This window comes from Sturnira hondurensis, unplaced genomic scaffold, assembly GCF_014824575.4.
Source record: "Sturnira hondurensis isolate 20B ecotype Veracruz unplaced genomic scaffold, ASM1482457v3 Scaffold0008196, whole genome shotgun sequence".
NCBI lineage: Eukaryota > Metazoa > Chordata > Mammalia > Chiroptera > Phyllostomidae > Sturnira > Sturnira hondurensis.
The window spans coordinates 23,779,401-23,802,016 of record NW_028080827.1 but is presented as its reverse complement, the minus strand read 5'-3'; the positions used below and the strand labels follow the sequence as shown (position 1 = coordinate 23,802,016).

The 22,616-nt window shown below is 36.0% G+C and overlaps 1 protein-coding gene across 2 annotated transcripts in view; it reads right to left on the bottom strand.

Moving 5' to 3' along the window:
* Positions 1 to 22,616, bottom strand: part of STYX (serine/threonine/tyrosine interacting protein) — a 42,499-nt gene that overhangs the window by 3,714 nt on the left and 16,169 nt on the right. The window contains exons 2-10 of one of the 2 annotated variants that reach the window (XM_037054317.1): positions 20,857 to 20,889; positions 19,332 to 19,385; positions 15,032 to 15,129; positions 11,462 to 11,522; positions 11,043 to 11,079; positions 10,587 to 10,626; positions 10,448 to 10,498; positions 8,203 to 8,275; positions 2,120 to 2,213 (exon numbers count right to left, since the gene is read on the bottom strand). In XM_037054317.1, the coding sequence (XP_036910212.1) occupies positions 2,120 to 2,213; positions 8,203 to 8,275; positions 10,448 to 10,498; positions 10,587 to 10,626; positions 11,043 to 11,079; positions 11,462 to 11,522; positions 15,032 to 15,129; positions 19,332 to 19,385; positions 20,857 to 20,889 (541 nt within the window). The remainder of the gene's footprint in view (positions 1 to 2,119; positions 2,214 to 8,202; positions 8,276 to 10,447; positions 10,499 to 10,586; positions 10,627 to 11,042; positions 11,080 to 11,461; positions 11,523 to 15,031; positions 15,130 to 19,331; positions 19,386 to 20,856; positions 20,890 to 22,616) is intronic. The other variant, XM_037054318.1, reaches the window with a different exon arrangement.

The following is a 22,616-nucleotide window of genomic DNA, read 5'->3' as shown; positions in this document are numbered from 1 at the left end:
TTAGAGATAATGGTACACAAACAAGTGGTTATCAAATTTTTATTTTTTAGGCACCATAATCATGTGACTTATGACATAAAATTAAGAAATCAATTTTATGTCTATGACTTTATTTTGTAGATATAATTATCTTTGCTTTTGTAGATGCTGCTGAAAATATTTTTCCATTGAAGCTGTGATTTTTATGACCAACAAGACTAGAGTTGGGAAAAAGGATGGCACGCAACTGATAAAGAAGAGGTTTTCTTTAAGCTACTCTTCACATCAGAGTCTGCTAGTACACCAATTTCCCACATACAGTCAAAGCTGTCCCTGCATGCCCAAAAGGTATAACCAAAAAATCTGAATCTCAACGGAGGGACAGTAACTGGTAAAGCGGGATGCTATATTACATGGGTAACAATGGCATGGCCTTAAATATACATTCTAATGGTTGTGCTAAATCATAATAATGTTCACTCAGAGGGCAGATTCCAACTTGAAACTAATGTCTCACTATAATCAAACAAGGATAGAAATATAAATTAAGACAATGAGGTAAAGATTAAAATATGCTAGCCATAAAAGGCTAATACCACTGCTGTAACTGAGTTTCAGATGAGGTGCTGCACTTGGCTTCTATTTAGGGAGGTAAGACAGAACTAATTAATGCAAGACAGAAAGTGAGGGGTACAGATAAAGGAGTTTTGCATGACAGGATTGGAGGAAGAGTAAGTTAATCATTGTGTCTTCTGAAGGAGATGACACCTGAACTAAGTTAAAATAGACTGAATGTGATGCTTTCTTGGAAGTAAACAGACAGGAAACCATCATGGAGTGCGTATATAAAGAGGAACAGTGAGGGACACCAGAAAAGATCAGAAGAGCCTTTGATTAGTACCTATGACACTACCTGTGTTTTTCCTCTGCAAGAATGAACCCAACAAAGGCTTTTGTACAGGAAAAACATGACAATCAGAACTATCTCTAGTGAAAATAATTCTGGCCACAATGTTCAGAACAGACTAAATAAAAAGTCTGGACAGGAGGCCAAAATGGGACTGAACTAAACTGAGACTAGGGGTACTGTAAAAGAGGGAATGAACTTTAAAGGCACCGAGGAAACAGACCCTGGCCGATTTGGAAAGAACCAGATGGAGGCGGCAAGAGAAAGAAGAGTTAATGGCCTTGGCTGGCCAGGTAGCTCAGTTGGTTAGAGCGCTGTCCCCATTATGTCAAGACTGTGGGTTTGATTCTGGGTCAGGACACATACAAAATCAACCCATGAATGCGTAAGTAGGTGGAACACATAATGTTTGCTCTGTCTAAAAATCAATACAATTTAAGAAAAAAGTTAACGACAACTAGGAAGTTGTACCTGAGGGGTGAATATACAACATTATCACCACAGGCTGTGCAATATAGTGCTGGACTTGTTCAGGTCACAAGCGCTCAATTTCCAAGCCCAACACAATGTAGATATGTACACTTCCTTCCTATCGTGTAAGGTGGTTGGTTCCAATAAGAATAAAATGAACTTTGGGAGAGAAAAGCCACAAATGAATGCTGTGAGTGCTCTAGCAGAGTAAAACGAACAGAGCAAATAAAGGAAACAAGATCTTGGAGAAGGAAGGTTTTGTGACTGTGTTTCCATCATTAATTTTGAAAATGGGGGAGGGGGCTCTGAAATAGGGAAGGGAGAAAGATGGAAATATCTATGGCAAGAGAAAAACCAAGGTTAGCTGACATCAGTCACACTCACTTGAAACATACTTTCATTTATTAACCACCATTTATTCTTAAAAGATCACCCTTTTTCAGACTCTTGCTATTTTAGTCTAAGTAGCAACACATTTATACTACTTACAGACTTAAAACGAAACCAAGTAGAAATCTGATCTTCCAACCAGCATACATCCATTAAATTGGTAGTGGTGTGCACACAGCAGATAACACACATTTATTCATTATAAAATTGAAACGTGAAATTATCTTGTTTTAATTCAATAGTCTATTCAAAGTTTTCTAAACAATTTAAATTGTTCAGTGTAACTTGTAACAAGCAAAATAGGCTTCTTTTCTGCCTTTCATACTATTATCTTTCCCCCTACAACCTTCTCAAAAATGAAAAAATCCTTACCTGTGGTACCAGGATGAACGGATAACGACCTTTCTATGTGGAGTGGTGACATCATCTGTATTGTTAATTTTGCTAGGTAGATGGCTTCATATTCCTACAAAAATAATCTTAATTTCAATATACATTTAAAATCCTAGATACCCAAAACAGTGGTTGATGTGTACATTACTGGTATTCTTAGTTTATATTGAAAAATCTGGTACCATATTGTTCTAAGAGAAATGCAGGCTTAAAATTCTTACCTCATAATTTCACATTTACTGTTGAGACTGTAAGGCAGGCCAAAAGCGCCCACTAAGGCATCACACACTGAACTCTACGAGTCAGTATGGGTGGGGCACTACGACAAGGTTAAGTACGATATTTCACCATTCTTACTTATCGCTGTTCTGACAAAATGAAAATTCACTGAGACAGCAGTCAGAAAACAATGAGAAAAGTGGCAAAGTAAACATAATTTGAAGATGAGATGAAAGACAATCAACTAGAAAATTTTTTAGAATCAGTAAGAGTTTAATAATAAGGTTACCAACAGAAAACTTAATAAAAACCAGCAGCTTTCCTATATACAAATAACCAATTAGAAAATGTATTAGAAAAATAAAGTTTTATTTCTAATGGGAACAAAAAATACCTAGGAATAAATTTCATAAGAAATGCAAATACTTTGTACAGAAAACTATAAAACACTAGTGAATATGGAGGTGATTTGAATAACTCAAACATAAAGTGGAAGAATAAAAATTTAAAGAGGCCATTTCTTTCTGAACTGTTAATGTAGAGAGAGTATTATTAGAAACAACTATAGGACTTCTTCCGGTACAGGTAATACTAAGATATAAATGTAAGAACCTGCCAAGAAAATTCTAGAAAGAACAATGTGAGAATCTTGAGAAATGCCATACATATTTATATATTATAGTGTTTAAAATCAATACAGGTACAGCAAATAAGCAGGATCAAGGGAACAGAATACAAAGTCCAGAAATACACCAAGTACAGATCAGAATTTGCTATGAATAAAAAAAAAAAGACATTTCAAATCAGCTGGCTAAAGATAGAATTCCTTAATATGCAAAGACCTCTTATAAACCAATGAGTGAAAGCCCTACAACCTCTATGGAAAATGGGCAAACCATAAGGAGTTGCTACTTTTACAGACATTATCACAATAACCAAAGTTTGCTAAAATACTCTGACTAGCGGTATTGATCATGGTATGGCCAAACGGGTCCTCCTTGTTTCTTGGTGGTATTAGATTACATTATGTCAGTCATTTTAGAGTCAATTTGACACCATCACATTTCAAATGCCCTCTAACCCAGCAATTCTACTTTGATCAGTTATCTTGTAACAGGGTGCAGAGCGTATCCCCTACAATCCTTGATTGGGGGAAGGAAGGAGTGAATGATACCATGTTTAGGATATAGTGCATAACAATTGCTAGTTAATAGCCATGTCTTCCTGAATGGAACAAGGCTGCCACCAAGAACAAATTGTTTACCTGACTGTGAAAACACTCAGGGACTCATGATACAGCCAGGGGGAGCTGACACAGTGCCTGTGTGAGAAGGAGGGGACAGATGCCCACCCTGGATGTCCGTGTGGGTCACTGGGAATTCCTGCCCTGACTAAAGATGGCAGCCAAAAGAAGGTAAAAGATACGAGGCAACTGGCAAAAATGATGGACAGTAACACATCACAGGAGGGCCCGGATATGAGGTCACACAGGAAGTGCCGGGCACAGCATTCAAATGAGGGTGGGCTGAAAGAAGATAAGTCATACAGTTGAGGATAGGAGAGGAGGTCCACTGGGAGTCAGGGAGACGGCCAGGATGGCCTGCCTGGAGAAGATGGCAGCAGAGCTGAGGGAGCCACAGGGACTTGCCTACCCACCCCAGATTTGTGAAGGATGCTTGGAGCTGAAATGTGACCAGGAATGCTGATCTTCAGACTTCTGCTTTTCTGAAAGATAGTACCTCTGACTGATATATTCTGGAAACGGCCTGGCTTGGCAAAGGGAGAAAGGACTATGTGTTTTGGGGTGGATTTAAAGGGAGTGGGTCTTAACAGCAAAAATCTGCTATTCTAAATCTGTATAACCTTTAAACAACCCTTTCCTTTCCACCAGTCTTGTATTAGGAGTCATGCTTCTTGGCGGTGGGCAACTGAACCCCACAGCTGTTGCATAATAGCACTGGTGGGGTTTTGTAACAATCTTACAGATATAGTCACACATGTAAACAGAAATGTACCCACTTTTTTTTCCAAAATTGTTTGTAATGATGAAAGGCTAGAAACAATCTAAAGGCCCATGTATAAGGAACTGGTCATATAAAATTCTTATATATGTAACATACATAGAAAAATATTTTGCAAGGTTTCTGGCCAAAAGGGAGGAATAGGAGGATATAGTTCATTTCCTTGCACAACCAAAAGAAGGAAAACAACCAATTAAAAAAAAAACCCAGAACTGCCAGAAAATCAAATTGTATAAATGTCTGACAACCAAGGAGTTAAAGAAGAAACATTAATCCAGACTGGTAGGAGGCGTGGAGATGGGAAACTGGGGCAGAGAGGACGTGCAGCAAGGCAGAGGCTGCTAGACTGGACAGTCCCACATTTGTGTGTGGATAATCCAGGAGAAACAACTGGGGAGCAAGACAAACTGCACAACCCAGGGTTCCAGCATGGGAAACAGCCTCAAAACCTCTGGAGATCGTGGTGGCGGGAGAAACTCCCAGGCTCACAGAAGACTGCACTGGAGGGGCTCACAGGATCCTAAAACGTACAAACTCACCCACCTGGGGAATCAGCACCAACAGGGCCAATTCATTTGTGGGTAGTGGGGGAAGTGACTAAAAGCCTGCTGAGAGCCTAGTAAGTAGCACTGTTCCCTCTCAGGCCCCTCCCCTCACATACAGCACAACAATGTGGTAAAGCGGGTTGCCCCACCCTGGCAAATACCTAAGGCTCCCCCACTTAAAACAACAAGCGCGCCAAGAGAAAGAAATATGGCCCAAGTGAAAGAACAGATCAAAACTCCAGAAAAAGAAATAAACAATGAGGAGACAGCCAACCTATAAAATGCAGAATTCAAAACACAGGTCATCAAGATGCTCACAGAAATGATTAAGGCCACAAAATGAAGAAGTGAGACTATACAAAGTCAAAGAAGAATATACAGGGAGCCAACAGTGAAGGGAAGAAAACTGGGAATCAAACCAACGATTTGGGACAAAAGGAAAAAAAATAAACATTCAGCCCTAGCTGGTGTGGCTTAGTGGATTGTGTGCTGGCGCAAACAGAAAGGTTGCCAGTTTGATTCCCCGTCAGGGCACATGCCTGGGTTGTGGGCCAGGTCCCCAGTTGAGAGCATGTGAGAGGCAACCAAGTGATGTTTCTCTCACACATTGATGTTTTTCTCCCTCTCTTTCTCCTTCCCTTCCTCTCTTTAAAATTAAATAAAATCTTAAAAAAAAAAAACCCACTCAACCAGAACAGAATAAACACACAAGAGTTTTAAAAAATGAAGAAAGCCTTAGGAACCTCTGGGACAACTTTAAACGTTCCAACATCCAAATCACAGGGATACCAGAAGAAGAGGAAGAGCAAGAAATCAAAAACCTCTCTGAAAAAATAATGCAGGAAAGCTTCCCCAATCTGGCAAAAGAAATAGACTTGCAAGTCTAGGAAGCTGAGAGAGTCCCAAAGAAGTTGACCCCAAGGAAGCACACACCAAGACACATCATAATTACAAGATACATCAAGATTAAAGATAAGGAGAGAATCCTAGAAGCAGCAAGAGAAAAAGAGACAAGGCACCTACAAAGGAGTGCCCATCAGACTGTCAGCTGATTTTTCAAAAGAAACCTTGTAAGCAAGAAGGGGATGGAAAGAAGTATTTCAAGTCATGAAAGGCAAGGACCTACATCCAAGATTGTTCTATCCAGAAAAGCTTTCATACAGAATGGAAGGGAAGATAAAGTGCTTCTTAGATAAGTTCAAATTCAAGGAGTTCATCACCACCAAGCCCTTATTATATGAAATGTTAAAGGGACTTATCTAAGAAAAAGAAGAAAAAAACATGTATACTAAAATTACAGCAAACTCACAATTATTAACAAACAAAAACAAAATCAAACTAAGCAAACAACCAGAACAGAAACAGAACCACAGAAATGGAGATCAAATGGAAGGTTAGCAACAAGGGAGTGGGAGGAGGAGAGAGGGGGAGAAGGTACAGGGAATAAGTAGCATAGACGGTAGGTAGAAAATAGGGGGCAGGCAAGAGTAGCGTGGGAAATGTAGAAGCTAAAGAACTTACGACACATGGACATGAACTAAAGGGGGGGAACATGGGTGAGAGGGGGTGTGCAGGGTGGAAGAGAACAAAGGGGAGAGATGGGACAACTGTAAGAGCAACTCAATAAAATATATTTTTTAAAGAAGAAAACAAAATCATCAGGTTTTATGAAACCACAGAAGACCCCTAATAGTCAAAGTGATTCTGAGAAAAAAAAGAACAAAGCTGGAGGTATTACACTATCAGACTTTGAATTACACTACATAGTTAAGATAATCAAAACAACATGGTATTCTCAGAAAAACAGACACACAGACCAAAGGAACAGAATTGAAAATCCAGAAATAAAACTGCATGCATATGGGCAAATAATTTTTGATGAAGGAGCCAAAAACACACAATGGAGGAAAGAAAGCCTCTTTAATAAATGGTGCTGGGAAAACTGGAAAGCCGCATGCAAAAGGATGAAACTAGATTATAGTTTGTACCCATGTCCAAAAATGAATTCAAATCGGATCAAAGACCTAAATATGAGATCTGAAATAATAAATTACACAGAAGAAAACATAGCTACTAAACTTATGAACCTTGGTTACAGAGAACATTTTGTGAATTTGACCCCAAAGGCAAGGGAAGTAAAGGCAAAAATAAATGAATGAGACTATATCAAACTAAAATGTTTCTGTATAGCAAAAATAAAACAAAACAAAACAAAAAACAACAACAAAAAAACCCAACATGAAAACAAAAAGGCAACCAGCCAAACGGGAGATATTTGCAAACAACACAACACCAAACAAGCAATCCAATTAAAGAATGAGCAGAGGAGCTGAACAGACACCTCTCCCGAGAAAACATAAAATGGCTAACAGACATAGAAAAAGATGTTCAACTTCACTAGCTATGAGAGAAATGTAAATCAAAATGAGATACCACCTCACACTTGTTAAGAATGGCTATTCTCAACAAGACAAGTAATGAAAAGTGCTGGGGTGATTGTGGAGAAATGGGAACCCTCATTGACTGCTGGTGGGAATGCAGACTGGTACAGCTACTACGGAATAGTCTGGAGGTTCCTCAAAAAATTAACTATAGAGTTACGATGTAACACAGCAACCCTCTCCTGGGTACCTACCCAAAACATTTGAAAGTATCTATTTGTAAAGATATATGCATCCCTATGTTCACTGCAGCATTATTCATGGTGGCCAAGACATGGAGACAACCAAAGGGTGCTTTGATAGAAGACTGGATAAAGAAGATGTGGTACATGTGTACAACGGAACACGACTTAGCCCTAAGAGAAGATGAAATACTGCCATTTGTAACAACATGGATGAACCTTGGGAATGTTATGCTAAGTGAAAAAAAATCAATTAGAAAAAAATAAAAGCCACATGTGGGATATAAAACTGAAACTTATAGACACATAGACACAGACAATGGTATCAGTATGGGGGTTACCAGAGGTGGGTGACAAAGAGGGCCCCATATGTGGTGACAGAATATGGTTTGACTGTGGGTAGTGGGCACACAATGCAATATGCAGATCATGTACCATAGAAATATACACTTGAAACTTATATGGTCCTAAATATCACCCCAATAAATTTAATTTAAAAAATTATTTTAATAGAAATGTGAACTTAAAAATAGAATCAAAGCAGTTTATAGCAATTTTTAGGTGTTTATGAATTAAATTCTGTACCTAAATTCCACAAACATAAGATTTTAATTATCCTACTTTCTGGCTGCCTTACAAAGGAAGAAAAGTTACCTGGAGTTGATGGACAAATCCAGCATTAGGATTAATACAAAATCTTCTTTCTTGAACATAAGCAAATGCATCTCTGAAAACAGAAAAAAAATTGTTATTAGCTCATGAATTAATTTTTCCAGAATTCATCTAAAATAGAAACCTAAAAATTTACCTAAAGTAGGAAATCATACTCGTACAGCTTATACTCCAGAGTGGTAGTGAGTTGTAGTGGAAAAACTAACAGCATGATCAGACAAATTACAATAAAATGGGATTGTGATTCCTATCCTGGAGGGCTATTGTGAGGACGGGAGATAATGAGTGTAAAACACTTTGTAAAGCATCTGTCACATAGTATTGTACATGCTCAAAATATTACCATTGGTTGAATGAGAAAGGTATCTGCTTCTCTGTGTTGTTATGAGGCTTATGTGTCGGGCGTGTGGATCCAATGCTGAACGTAGCTCAAAAGAAGAGAGTAGCGGAGAACTTGGTGTAAGGCAGAGAGGTTGGTAAGTGTGTGCCATTGAAGTTTCATTGGTCATGTTAAGAATTACTAAGGATCAGAAACCTTTGAGAGCTTTTTAGGGTAAGATGATTATACAATCAGATCAGATTTATCTTGAAACGACCATTCTAACTGCAGTGTGGAGAAAGAACAGACTGGAGCAAAGAATGCAGGAGACTACTAAGAAGGTTCCTAATGGAAGAATCCAAGGAAGACATAACTGGAGCTTGGATTAGGGGGATTAAATGATGAAGAGGAAGATATAATGATACTCCAGGTATTGGGTTGGCCAAAAAGTCCATACAGGTTTTTTTTTTTCCTGTAAAATAAAAGACACATTTTTCATTTTCACCAATAACTTTACTGATTTGGATATTTTGAGCATGTCAGCTCTCTCCCACTACTGGCTTCTAGTGGACAGAGATCAAGCGTGCTGCTAAACATCTTCCAATGTGTAAGATGGCTCCACAGCAAAAAATTATTTTTCCAAAATGTCAATATTTAGCCAAAATGTCAATAATACCAAGAAACTTCACAAACCACTTTTGACATGTTCGATTGGTCGCAGCACCTTCTCCATACACTGCACAAATCTTTGTGTGTTTTACCTTTCTTGAAAAAATAACGCATAATATGCTGAAAATGTGTATTTTTCCATCTTTAATATTAAAATGGCAACACAAAAATTCACCAATTTTGATAAGTTTTTATTTTTTATTTTTTAAATTTATTTTTTTGTAAGATTTTATTTATTCATCTTTAGAGAGGGGAGGGAAGGAAAGGAGAGAGGGAGAGAAACATCAATGTACGGTTGCCTCTTGTGCATTCCCTGCTGGGAACTGGCCCACAACCTAGGTATGTACCCTGACTGGGAATTGAACCACGAACCCTTGGTTCGCAGGCCCACGCTCAATCCACTGAGCTACACCAGCCAGGCAATTTTGATAAGTTTTTTTAAAAAATTCATGCTGATATGACAGCTGTCACAATGCAACCTAATATAACTGTTTTGAATGAGGATAAAGACAAATAGATGCTAACAAAGCCATCTTATGGAAAAAGACAAATGTAATTTTTTGGTCAATCCAATATATTTTAGGACATAAAACAGACAGGATTGGGGTAATAGATCAGTTTGGGAGATGGGGAGTAAAAAAGGGAGGTGTCAATGATTACAAGACTTCTAACTTATACAACAAGATATACTAAGAAAAAAAATACACTACACTGGCCAGGGTTTTGTTTTATTTGGGGGTGAGAAGCTCATGACCCTTCCTCTCTCTTTCATATCTTTGTATATGCTTAGAAAAGATAATTTTGGGTAAGAAAGACTATACTAAATTATGAATAGAAACTAATTTATAAGTAATTTTTCATCCAACTACTATTAAAGGAAAATATAATATATTAGTCTCTTAAACAAGGAAAATATTAACATCTGTTTCTAGGAGTTTTTAAACTCAGATCAACCAATTCCCTAGCAGTAAGCAGTTTTCCATAGATTATTTAACTATAATTACTTTGGTTTCTTAAAATAATAGCACCAGCTCCATAAAATCAAAAATTTAGCCTAGGTAGATAAAGTATACAAGGTACAAAGGTTAAGAGACTAAGCATGAGGTATAATGGCCTATCTATTCAAACATAACTAGGTAACAAAAGCAAAAGAATATTAATTTCAAGCTCCCAATATCTCCATTAGCTCCATTTTAGTAAGAATTTAAATTGTGGCTAGGTTTCAGAATACTTTCTTACCTGTACTTCATTCCAAATGTTTCCATAATATATGCAATAACAAAGGCAGCACTGAAAAGTGGGAAAATAATTTAGAAAAAACCAGAAAACACAACTCATTAATTAAATGCTAGAAAAAAAATTATCTTAAACTTCATACCTCCTGGAGATCCCTGCATTTCCATGGACTAGAACTTTTCCTGAAAAATAAGAAATAGTTTTTCTGATAGAAAAAGACCTGATTCAACAGCTAAAATATATTGACACCGTGTACCATACTACATCAAAATATATATTTTCTTAAACACTTTATATATAACACTTGGATATTTATTAATATTCAAATCATTACAATTTATTTACACTAACTACGTAAAGAATACAATAGGCTTTTAGGCTAAAGGGATTTAAAGTTGAGCCAGCATTTGAAAATCGTTCCACAGGGTATTTGAGAAAGGCTAATCAAACAAAACAAGAAGTCAAGAAAACACAAACTTGGAATAGCCCATTATATATAATTACAACTTCTATATCCTGAATTTAAAATGAATATTAACTAATAAATTAAATAAAATATTCTCCTAAAAATAAATATTAGCTAAGTAATATTATTTACCTCCAGCTTGTAAGCTCCCATCAATAAATTCTTTAGTCTGAAGGCAGAGACAATGTGTTACAATAAAACACATGCATTAACAAACATAAAATACATATAGAGTGAAACAAAATATACTGAAAATGATTCCCTGTTAGAATATATGAATAAATATTATATTTAAGAATTTAAAAAATGCTACAAATACAACCATTTCAGGTTTTAAACATTATATAGGAACTAAAATTTAATTTGAATTCAATACATTCAAAGTGTGATTCCTCAAATTTTTGGAGATAAAAAGGTTTTTAAAATAATAAAATTATAAAAAGTACATTATCCCACAATTTTCACTCATAACAAAGTAAAAGTTTTAGAACCACAATTAAGCAGTCAAGCCATAAATAAATTTTAAATGACATTAAAATACTGATACCTACCGTGGGGAAAAAACGTATTATATTTTCAACTGGATTATCTGCAATATCCAAAACTAAATATCTGAAAATAGAACATTTTGTGATAAGCACACTTTCAGGTAAAACTCTTTATGTATTAAAATACTTTAAAAACTTAGACAACCATAAAAAAATGCAAAACAACTTTCAAAGTATTATATTACCAAGAATTGAACCACAGATTTTGTATTGCTCGAAATACAGGACTTAAAGCCTTAAATAACATTAACATTTCTCTGATATTTTAGTATAACAAATCTATCTGGTTAATATAGAAAAATCACAAGCAGGAAGAGACCTCTGTCCAAATCAGAGTGGACCTAGAAAATAAAGACAAAAAGTGCCTGTGTTCATTATTGTTATTCTTCTCTTTCTAGCACTTCCCTAGGACTAGAAGATTCTTCTCTGAATGGTCCTGTGATCCACCCTCCTTATAACCCTACAGAGGACAATTGAGAAGAAGCCTGAAGTCTGAAAGAGAAGGAGCTAATAAAAATAGAAAAGCAGTCTGATGGAGTCGTAAGTCAAACATGCACTGATTGAACTAACTTTCGGTAGGGTAAAAAAGTCAAGAGACCACCTATCCTAGAATTTTGCACTTTGGAAAACATTAAACATAAGATATTATTAATATGCTAGGCTTCTTTTGTGAAAAAGTTCCATATTCTAGCTTATTCATGACAACCTGTTTATTAACACAACTATGTATGTTATGAAATTAATTTTAAAGCCAGTATTGTTTTAAAAATTACAATTCTTTAATGATCATTCTGGCCTTATCAGACAGAAGCTGAAGCTCAGGATCCAAGGATAATCCAATGTTAAAAACCATAAGGATTCTAACAACAATAGTATGTGATTGGGTAGACCTGTTGTATAAAACATTGCTTTGGGGGTGGGGGAAAAGTTAATTCAGAGTCAAACTAAAATATTTTACTGCATGTCATTTTGAATGTCAGAAACTACTGGTAGACCTATCAAGCTATAAGTACTCTAAATCTAAGGATAAAGGGTTCTCCATTAGGGATAAAGAACCTGCTCAGGGTACTAAAATCAAATGTACAGTATGCCATTTTAAAATATAATATTTTCATTTTCAATAATATATATGTCTATATACATGTATACCTAATACACATATACAATAGAGAAGTGATTAGAAGGAAATACACCAAAATGTTAGCGAAAGCTTATCTTCTGGGTTGTGGAATTATGAATGACTTCTTAAATATTTTTCTTGGTATCATTCTGGTCTTTCCAAAGTATGTATAAAGGACAAGCATTTCTTTTACAATCAGGAAAAAAGCAATTTATTTTATTTTAAAATATAGACATTCAACTTTTAAAACTGGTTTTTATTAACTGAGAAATATGTACACATAGCCAAAAGTTCTAAACTATAAAACCGTATCTTCAATGAAAAATAGGTCCCTATACTATCCTAGACACTGAACTTTCCTTTTCAGAAGCAGTGACTGTCAAGTTTCTAGTCTGTTAATCCAGCAATTTTCTATACATATACAAGAATATATATGTCTAATGCTTTTTATATATTTTTAAATACAGTGAGAGTATACATGGTTCTGCACTTTGATTTTTCTTTCTTTCAATACTCACCTGAGGATATGCTTAATTGATTTTAGAAAGAATGTGTGACAGAGAAACATCAATGTGAAAGAAAACATTGATCACGTCCAGAGCAAGGATCGAACCAGCAACCTACGTATCAAACCTGACTAAAAATCAAACGTGCAGCCTTTTGGTATAGGGGACAACGCTCCCATCAACTAAGTCACCCAGCCAAGACTGATTTTACTTTTAATAAATCTTAGAAGTTATTTCATATCAATATAGACAAAAATATTTCATTCTTTTTCATGGTTACAATATTCTACTGTATGTTCACACAATATACAGGGTCAGGCACAAATAATACCCATTTTTTATTACAAAATCAATTGCAAAATCATAAACATTTAATTCTATAACATAACAATATCCTATTCAAGCACACCATGTGACATTTTAGGTGAAATGTTCAAATTAAAACTATAAATTATTACAACCATATTATTACCCTACCAACCACAATCAAGGAGGCATTATTTCTGCCGGACCCTGTATTTTACTGTGTCTTGAACTGATGGGCATTCAAGTTGCTTTCATTTTTAGACACAATAAAGCAGAGCATTAAAATATATATTTAAAATATTTTATTTATTTATTTTTACATAGAGTTGGAAAGGAGAGGGAGAGAAACATCAATGTGTGGTTGCCTCCTGCGTGCCATCCCTGCTCTCATGTGCCCTGACTGGGAATCAAACCTGCAACCCTCTGGTTCGCAGGCCCGCGCTCAATCCCCTGAACCACACCAGCCAAGGAGCATTAAAATATTTTTAACATACATGCTTTTATACAGACATAAAATATCTTACCCTGGCTGGCATAGCTCAGTGGATTGAGCGTGGGCCTGCGAACCAAAGTATCACGGTTCGATTCCCAGTCAGGGCACATGCCTGGGTTGCAGGCCAGTTCCCAGCAGGGGACACACAAGAGGCAACCATACATTGATATTTCTCTCCCTCTCTCCTTCCCTTCCTCTCTAAAGATAAATAAATAAATAATCTTTAAAAAAATATCTCTAGCATGACATTCAAGGAAGACTTTTAATAGTAGCTGCTTCTCAGGAGGGAAGCTGAGTATCCAAGTTAAGAGGAGGAAAGAGACTTATTTTTATTACGCAGCTTTTTGTACCATGTGTATCATACTCTTAATTTTAAATGTAAAGTTAAAATAGAGAACATTAAAAATCATTACATGTTCAACAGCATTCATTGCAAGATAAATGAGAAAGGCAAATTAAAATTACATTAAATATCATTTTTTAGTCCAGGAGATTTGGAAAAATCTTTAATGTTTTATAATTCTGCCTTGGAGAGATACCAAAAAAAGAGTCATTCTCATACACCTCACAGTGGAAATGTAGATTAATCTAACTCACTGGAGGACAATTTACAACATCTATTAAAATTTTAAATACCCTTATCTAGCAATTCCACTTCTACAAATTTATCCTGTTGATATTTTCACATATGAATTAAATGACGTGTACAGGGATGCTCACTATATGCTATATTAGCAAGTCCGGAAACAATCTAAATATCCAGTGATAGGAGAATGGTCCAATAAACTTTACTGTCGCCATACAATGGACTACTGTGCAACTTTAAAAGAATAACACATCTAAGCAACGACATAAAGCTATCTCCAAAAAAACAAAAGTGTAAAAAGCAAATGTTTATCTGTAGGAAATATGCTTATATATGTAACATTACTCTGGAAGGATACTCAAAAATAAGTAACGACTGAATGCCTTTATGAGGAGACTTGAGTACCTAGGGGATAGGAACAGGGAAACCTACTTTTTGGTATACATTCTTTAAACCTTTAGAATTCTGCATTATGTGCGTGAACTACTTATTTAAAATATTTCAAGAAAAATTTATTTTTGCTGTTCATAACATTTTAATAAATCATAGCAATAATTCTTACCTAAATAACTGTTCAAAGTTTGGTTTAATAAAGTTTGCTTCAATATTTTGTCTTATGCATATTATATGGGTTATTCCATGTTTCTGTAGTATAGGTAGCTATAAAAAAAAGAGGCAAGGGAGAGAAACAGTTTAAAATACAAAACATCATCTTACTATAACAGATATTTGAAAATATACAATTCAGCACTAGAATTAATACAGCCATATCTGAGCTTTAAATAAAGGAGATTAAAGCTAATTTAAAATAATATACCCGAAGTAATCAACAAGAAATTTCAATGATTCAAGATTAATATATTAAGTGTCCTCAAAAGGTGGCATCTATAATTTTAGAGACTGATGGGAGTTTAAAGATAATTTATTTGAAAAACAATAAATACTATATAGTGGTTAAAAGCATGGAGTTAGGAGAGCCCGAGCTTTATACCCCAGCTCTGCTAATGACCGGAGTTCTGTGGCTCAGTTTCCTCATGTGCAGTGGGGAAAACACTACCTATTCACTGAGTGATTGTCAAGAATTACATATGATAAATATATAAGGTGTTTGGCATAGTGCCTTTAGCACTTGTCAAGCATTTAGTAAGTATTAATTACATATATTGACTATCATTTTTTTCTTTTTTTAAAAAAACAATTTTTATTTATTTATCTTTTGAGGGGAAGGGAAGGAGAGAAGGAGAGAAACATCAATGTAAGGTTGCCTCTCGTGAGTCCCCTGCTGGGAACTGGCCTGCAACCCAGGCATGTGCACTGACTGGGAACTGAACTGCGATCGTGTGTTTCACAGGCCCGCACGCGATTGAGCTACACGAGCCAGGGTATTCATCTTTTTCTTTAAAGGGAGTAAGACAAACAGTTGTCCAACACCACTGACCTAGTTAATAATAGCCATATCAGAGCCCAAATCTCTAGGTTACTTCTGGCTTCTTCCAGTACACTTTTTCTATTATAAGGCAGAATTAATTTATACAATTCACAGAATCTAATTAAACCTTTCAGGGTTTCAAAATTCTACTGAAGTTAAAAAGGGCAACTCCAAATGATATCTTCTTATATACTGTGGCGCTTTTTTGGCTTGAATTATACAGCAATTTAACATGACAACTCTAGAAAATATCAAATCTTTATCTGCAAGTTATTATAGGTTTCAGTGATTTTATAGATGACATGTTATTTTAATATCAAAAGGTAGATTTCATGAGAACAAGGACTTTGTTCACTGACTCATATTAAGTACATGTAACAGTGCCTATAATATAGTAGTTGTTCAATAAATGAATGAACAATTCATGCTGGCATAATGAATCAGAATTAATAATCTTGAGTTTTCTATACTTTCTTTTTTTAAGATTTCATTTATTTATCTTTAGAGGGGAAGGGAAGGAGAGAGGGAGAGAAATATCAATGTACAGTTACCTCTCATGCCTCCCCTGCTGGGAACTGGCCCCAAATCCAGGCATGTGCCCTGACTGGGAATCGAAACTTGATTCTCTGGTTCGCAGGCCCGCACTCAATCCACTGAGCTATATACCAGCCAGGGTAACTTTTCTATACTTTCATCTTATAATCCTATATATTTAATTCCCACTTTCTACATTAAATAGTCCTGAACAGTAATACTAATAATTCATCAGAAAAGTCAAAGGATGATTTATATTTGTTATGGACTGAATGTTTGTTTCCCCTAAAATTCATATGTTGAAGCTCTACCTTCCATGGTGATGATTTTAGGAAGTGTGGGTCTTTTGGGAAGTACTTAGACACCTCTCAAAGTAAGTGACTTAGATGAGGTCACGAAGGTGAAGTCCTCATGATTGGAATTAGTGATCTTTTTTTTAAAAAAAAAATTTTATTTGTTTATCTTTAGAGGGGAAGGGAAGGAGAGAAGGAGAGAAATATCAACGTATGGTTGCCTCTCGTGAGTCCCCTGTTGGGAACTGGCCTGCAACCCAGGCATGTGCCCTGACTGGGAATCGAACCGTGATACTTTGGTTTGCAGGCCCTCGCTCAATCCACTGAGCCACACCAGGAAGAGGAAGAAACCGAGTTTCCTCTCTGTCACATGAACATACACAGCAAGAAGGCAGCCTTTGGCAAGCCAGTTAGAGGGAACTCACCAAAACCTAATCTTGTTGGCACCCTGATCTCAGGCTTCCCAGCCTCCAGGACTGTGAGAAATAAATGTCTGCTGTTGAAGCAATCCAGTCTTTTATTATGGGTATTATTATTTTGTTATAGCGGCATGAGATGATTAGGAAAATATGGTTTCAAAAGCTTTAAATATTACTTTTTGCAGCAAATTTCCAATTCTAGCAGAGATCAGGGTTAAATTACCTTTATATTTCCTAAGTACATCCTGAGTAGGGGAAGGGAGGTAAACATTTAATAAGATTAATAATTAATGTCCCATATTCACATTTATCCAACTCCAAAATGAATTCAACATTCATTCCTTTATTTATATTTGATCTATGATATATGAAGAAATTTTAATATCAATTAATATGAGGAACTACAAGACAACACACATAATTACGGTCAACAACAATTTGAAAGCCCCTGATAGCATTAATAAGTAAAAGCAAACTTTATCAAAGTAGAACCCACATGTAATATAGCAAAGAATATTTTTTACTACTCAAAAGATTCAATTATATAGAACAAATTATGATATTATCATACCTAAAGCAACAGAAAAGTTTTACAAAAGAAATAGTTTACTAGTTATCACAAAGAGCCTTAATTTGTCCTTTTTATCGACAGTATATTCGAATGTAATAGAGGATAGGCTGAAGTGAGTCTTAGAAAAGAAGTTCACTCCCTAACATTTCTTTTTCTCCACTATAATTTTATTTTTTAATCCTCATCCAAGGATATGTTTTGTGATTTTAGAGAGGAAGGAAGAGAAAGAGAGACAGACAGAGAGATAGGCATCCACTGGTTGCATCCCATACGGGGAATTAAATCCCACCAGATACTAAACCCTGAACCTAGGTATGTGCCCTGACCAGGGATCAAACCTGCAACCTTTTGGTGTACAGGATGGTGCTCCAACCAGCTGAGCCACCCAGCCAGGGTCCATTATAATTTTTGCTTTGTTGTTGTTACATATTTTTGGAATGATGGCATGAAAAGAAATATGGATGACTCAGGGTAGGAAATAATCAAATTTTGTCACATAAGCTTTTTCTTTGTGTAATAAGATCCTGGTGACATTTAGAGGAAAAGATTTTGAGATCTGTATACAAATACATATTACTTTTAATATGACAGATGGTATAATGGGAATACAAAAAGCAAGTAATATAATCTAAAACCATCTTGAAGGCCAGTATTTTGTGAATACTGTATTATTTGGGCAATAACTTTATGTTTGTCTTTTACAAAGTCAGTCACATGTAAGTCCTATGGTTACCTACCCTATCCTTTCCAAGCCATCAAAATGAGTTGGATGCCTCACCTGTCAAAAAGCCTTCCACTTTCAAAAGGAATGACTCCAAAAAGCTCCACGTCACCCCAACTCACAAACACATCACACTACATCAAGAAACTTTATAATTCTACCATTTTAACAAAACCCACCGTAGGTAGATACACATAATACTGACTTCTAAACAGGCAGAGTTAGGAGGACAGTACTTGTGATGCAATGTTTCACCTTCTGTTTCAAAGAGAATCAGTAGGATTGTTGTAATTCACAGGGCTGACCCCTCTAGGTAGTAGTAACAACATTGCTACATATAATAAAATGAGATCTGTCCTCTTAACCGTGTAACTGAAGAAATCAATTGCAGTTTGACTAAGTAAGATATTTTGACATGGTGCAATACTTTATAACTTGGAGCATCCAGACCTCTAAACTCTGGAAAAACAAAAATAAGATTGGAGTTGCTTCGATCCAAATGAGTGTGTGTGTGTGCATGCAAACACAGACAGCAACATACACACTCACCCTTGATAAGGGAAGTTTCCTTAATTAAAAATCCTTATTTGGGGCTTTATATTTTTAGAAGAAAAACAAATCATTAAATAAAGGTCCATTCTTTGGTAAATCTTTTGAATACATGGATTTCATGAGAAAAATAAAATGTAAAAACCCAGCTGTGATTTGTGGTGGAACACTTGAGAATCACTGGCCCAGTAATATTTAGAAAGAGATAGGTACTCCAGAGTGAAAGCTGTTAACATGAAATTATCTGTGAACACTCCCTGAAATAAAACTCTTATTAAAAAATAAATTACTCCAACAAAAGAGTTGGTAATAAAGTCTCTTGATAAACCTAACCTAAAGTTCATACCTTGCTTTTCATAGCAGAAGAATATGGACCTAAAAACAATCCAGGTAAAATTTCCTAGAAAAAAAAATTGAGATATTTACCATCAGCAATTTAAATCTATATAAAATATGTACCATAAAAGTGGATTTGTGGAGTGTTTACATAGTTGTTATAATAATTTTCTAAAAAGCTTGTTGTTTAGGGAACATTTCCTAACTACTTTGAGCAAAGAAATGATTGGGAAGAGAAATGCAGATATGCTTTATATATCAAATGAGACATTCAAAGTTCAAATGTGGTTCTGAATAATACATTCCAGATATCCAAACCTCTATAGGGCTCCCCCACCCCTCACCAAGTTTCAATGACAACAGTGCTTTTATAAGCAGTTTGGGAAGAATTAGTACATTGTATTTTTATCTTTTACATTAATAAAACATCTCTAATTTTACTTCTATTCTCTGCTACAATCTAGAAATAGGCATAAAGAAAATCTTCCCTTTGGAATGACACAAAGCCTAATTCAGCCAAGTCAAAAGCAGCAAAAGATACAACAAGATGAAACTGTTATCAATAGTTAATAATACAAGAAAAGTATAGCAAAATTAAAAATAAAGACCAATATCAAATGTTTGCTTACTGACAGTTTCAACAATTTAAATAAGTACCTTCTTTATGTTAAACTAAAATTTATTCTATGTGAATTCAACATAGTAAGCTTTCAGCTGGGCTCTATCATACCCAAGATGCTACTATAGGACAGAATATAGGATACCATATTTGGGTATAGGTCTGGTTTCTCCTACCAGCTTCTTATGGGCAGAAATAACATTTTACTCATCTTTGCATTCCCCACAGCACCAAGTAAAATGCCTCATAGGTACTTACACATTTTTTAAAAATGAATTTTCACAAAAAAATAAAAGAAACAGATTTTTAGAAGTCAAAGGATCCCCAGGAGCAGACACATTGCTTGACCCTAGGCCCAGCAGAGGTGACTATGGATACTGAGAAATGCAAAAGAAGGATTATGAGAATTAGCTATAACTTACTTCATTCCACACTGGGTGTATTCAACTCAGTCTTCTGGAGGAGTTACTTATGAAAGTTGATTGGAAATCAGTAATATACTACATTATACAGTATTTAAGTAAGGTATGACGCAGCCCAATTAACAGCTTTGTATACACAATCAACTCTCCTGAATTTATCTAAACTAGACAAATGCAGAACCAACTGCTTTCAAAAGAAATATAAATATTGAATCCAATTTTTCAGATGCGGAAAAACAAAGTGACTCACTAAACATATACACACATTACTATGTCCATGGAAAATAAAAAAAGGCAATAATTCATTTCCCATCTTTTAAGATCCACAATTAACTTTAAATATGTTATTTAAAAATAGTTAGTGATGAACCGACAGACAGATCATGAGTCAACAGATGAGCCACAAAGGGGTCCAATCCTTTGAGAAATTAGGTCAAGTTATTTAATGATAATAATAATGTGGGTTGCCTTAATAAACAAAAAAGTTGTCATACCTGCATCTCTCGTCTCATAGGGTAGGTCCACTCCTTAAAAAGAAAGAAAAATACAAAAGTAAGTAACACTATAAAAAATGTCACCCAATTAAAAAGTTAAAGATGTGACATTTAAGTGTATGAATATTTTAAAAAACAGATTATACTTTAAGAATATTCTAAGCCCTGGCTGGTGTAGCTCAGTGGACTGAGCGCGGGCCTGCGAACCAGATGATCGCGGTTCGATTCCCAGTCAGGGCACATGCTTGGGTTGCAGGCCAGTTTCCAGCAGGGGCCAGTTCCCTGCAGGGGATGCACAAGAAGCAACCATACATTGATGTTTCCTTCCTCTCTCCTTCCCTTCCCCTCTAAAGATAAATAAATAAAAATTTTTTTAAAAAAAAGAATATTCTATAAAAATAGGGACAATGGCTTCCCGTCTGCCGCTGCGGCCCCCACATACAACATCACAACCCAGCGACTTAGTTGCCCTGTTCTAGTGAACACTTTAGGGCTCCGATCCTGCTATGGAACAGGCACGAACAACCCGAAAGATGGCACAAGAAGAACTCAAAGTCCCAGAGCCAGTAACTCTAAGCGACCGAGAAATTGCCAGCCTCTCAGAAGCACAATTCAAGACACTATTTATCAGGATGCTCACAGAACTGGTTGATTATAGTCACAAATTAGAGGAACGTATGAAGGCTAAACTAATTGAAATGAAGGGAGATGTCCAGGAAACCAATAGTGATGGAAAGGAAACTGGGACGCAAATCAATGGAATGGACCAGAAGGCAGAACGAAACATCCAACCAGAAAGGAATGAAGAAATGAGAATTCAAAAAAATGAGGAGAGGTTTAGGAACCTCCAGGACATCTTTAAACGTTCCAACATCCAGATTATAGGGGTACCAGAAGGGGGAAAGAAACAGCCACGAGTGGAAAACGTATTTGAACAAATAATAAAGGAGAACTTCCCCAGTCTGGCAAAGGAAATAGACTTCCAGGAAATCCAGGAAGCTCAGAGAGTCCCAAAGAAGTTGGACCCAAAAAGGAACACACCAAGGCACATCATAATTACATTAGCCAAGACTAAGATGAAGGAGAGAATCCTAGAAGCAGCAAGGGATAAGGGGACAGTCACCTACAAAGGAGTACCCATCAGACTGTCAGCGGATTTCTCAAAAGAGACCTTACAGGAAAGAAGGGGCTAGAAAGAAGTATTCCAAGTCATGAAATCCAAAGACCTACAGCCAAGATTGCTTTATCCAGCAAAGCTTTCATTTAGAATGGAAGGACAGATAAAGTGCTTCTCAGATAAGGTCAAGTTCAAGGAGTTCATCATCACCAAGCCCTTATTATATGAAATGCTAAAGGGACTTATATAAGAAAAAGAAGATGAAAAATATTAACAGTGAAAGGACAGCAAACACACAGTTATTAACAACCACACCTAAAACAAAAGCAAACCAAGAGGACAGCTAGATCAGGAGTGGAACCATAGAAATGAAGAACACATGGAGGGTTAGAAACAGGGGGGTGGGAGGAGGAGAAGGGGGGAGAAGGCACAGAAAATAGCATAGATGGTAGGTAGAAAATAGATGGGGGAGGGCGAGAATAGTGGGGGAAATATAGAATCTAAAGAACTTGAGACACGTGGTTATAAACTAAGGGGGGGAGAATGGTGGGGGAGGGAGTGTGCAGGTGGAGGGGAATGAAGGGGGGAATAGAACAACTGTAATGGTATAATCAATAAAATATATTTTTAAAAAAGTTAAAAA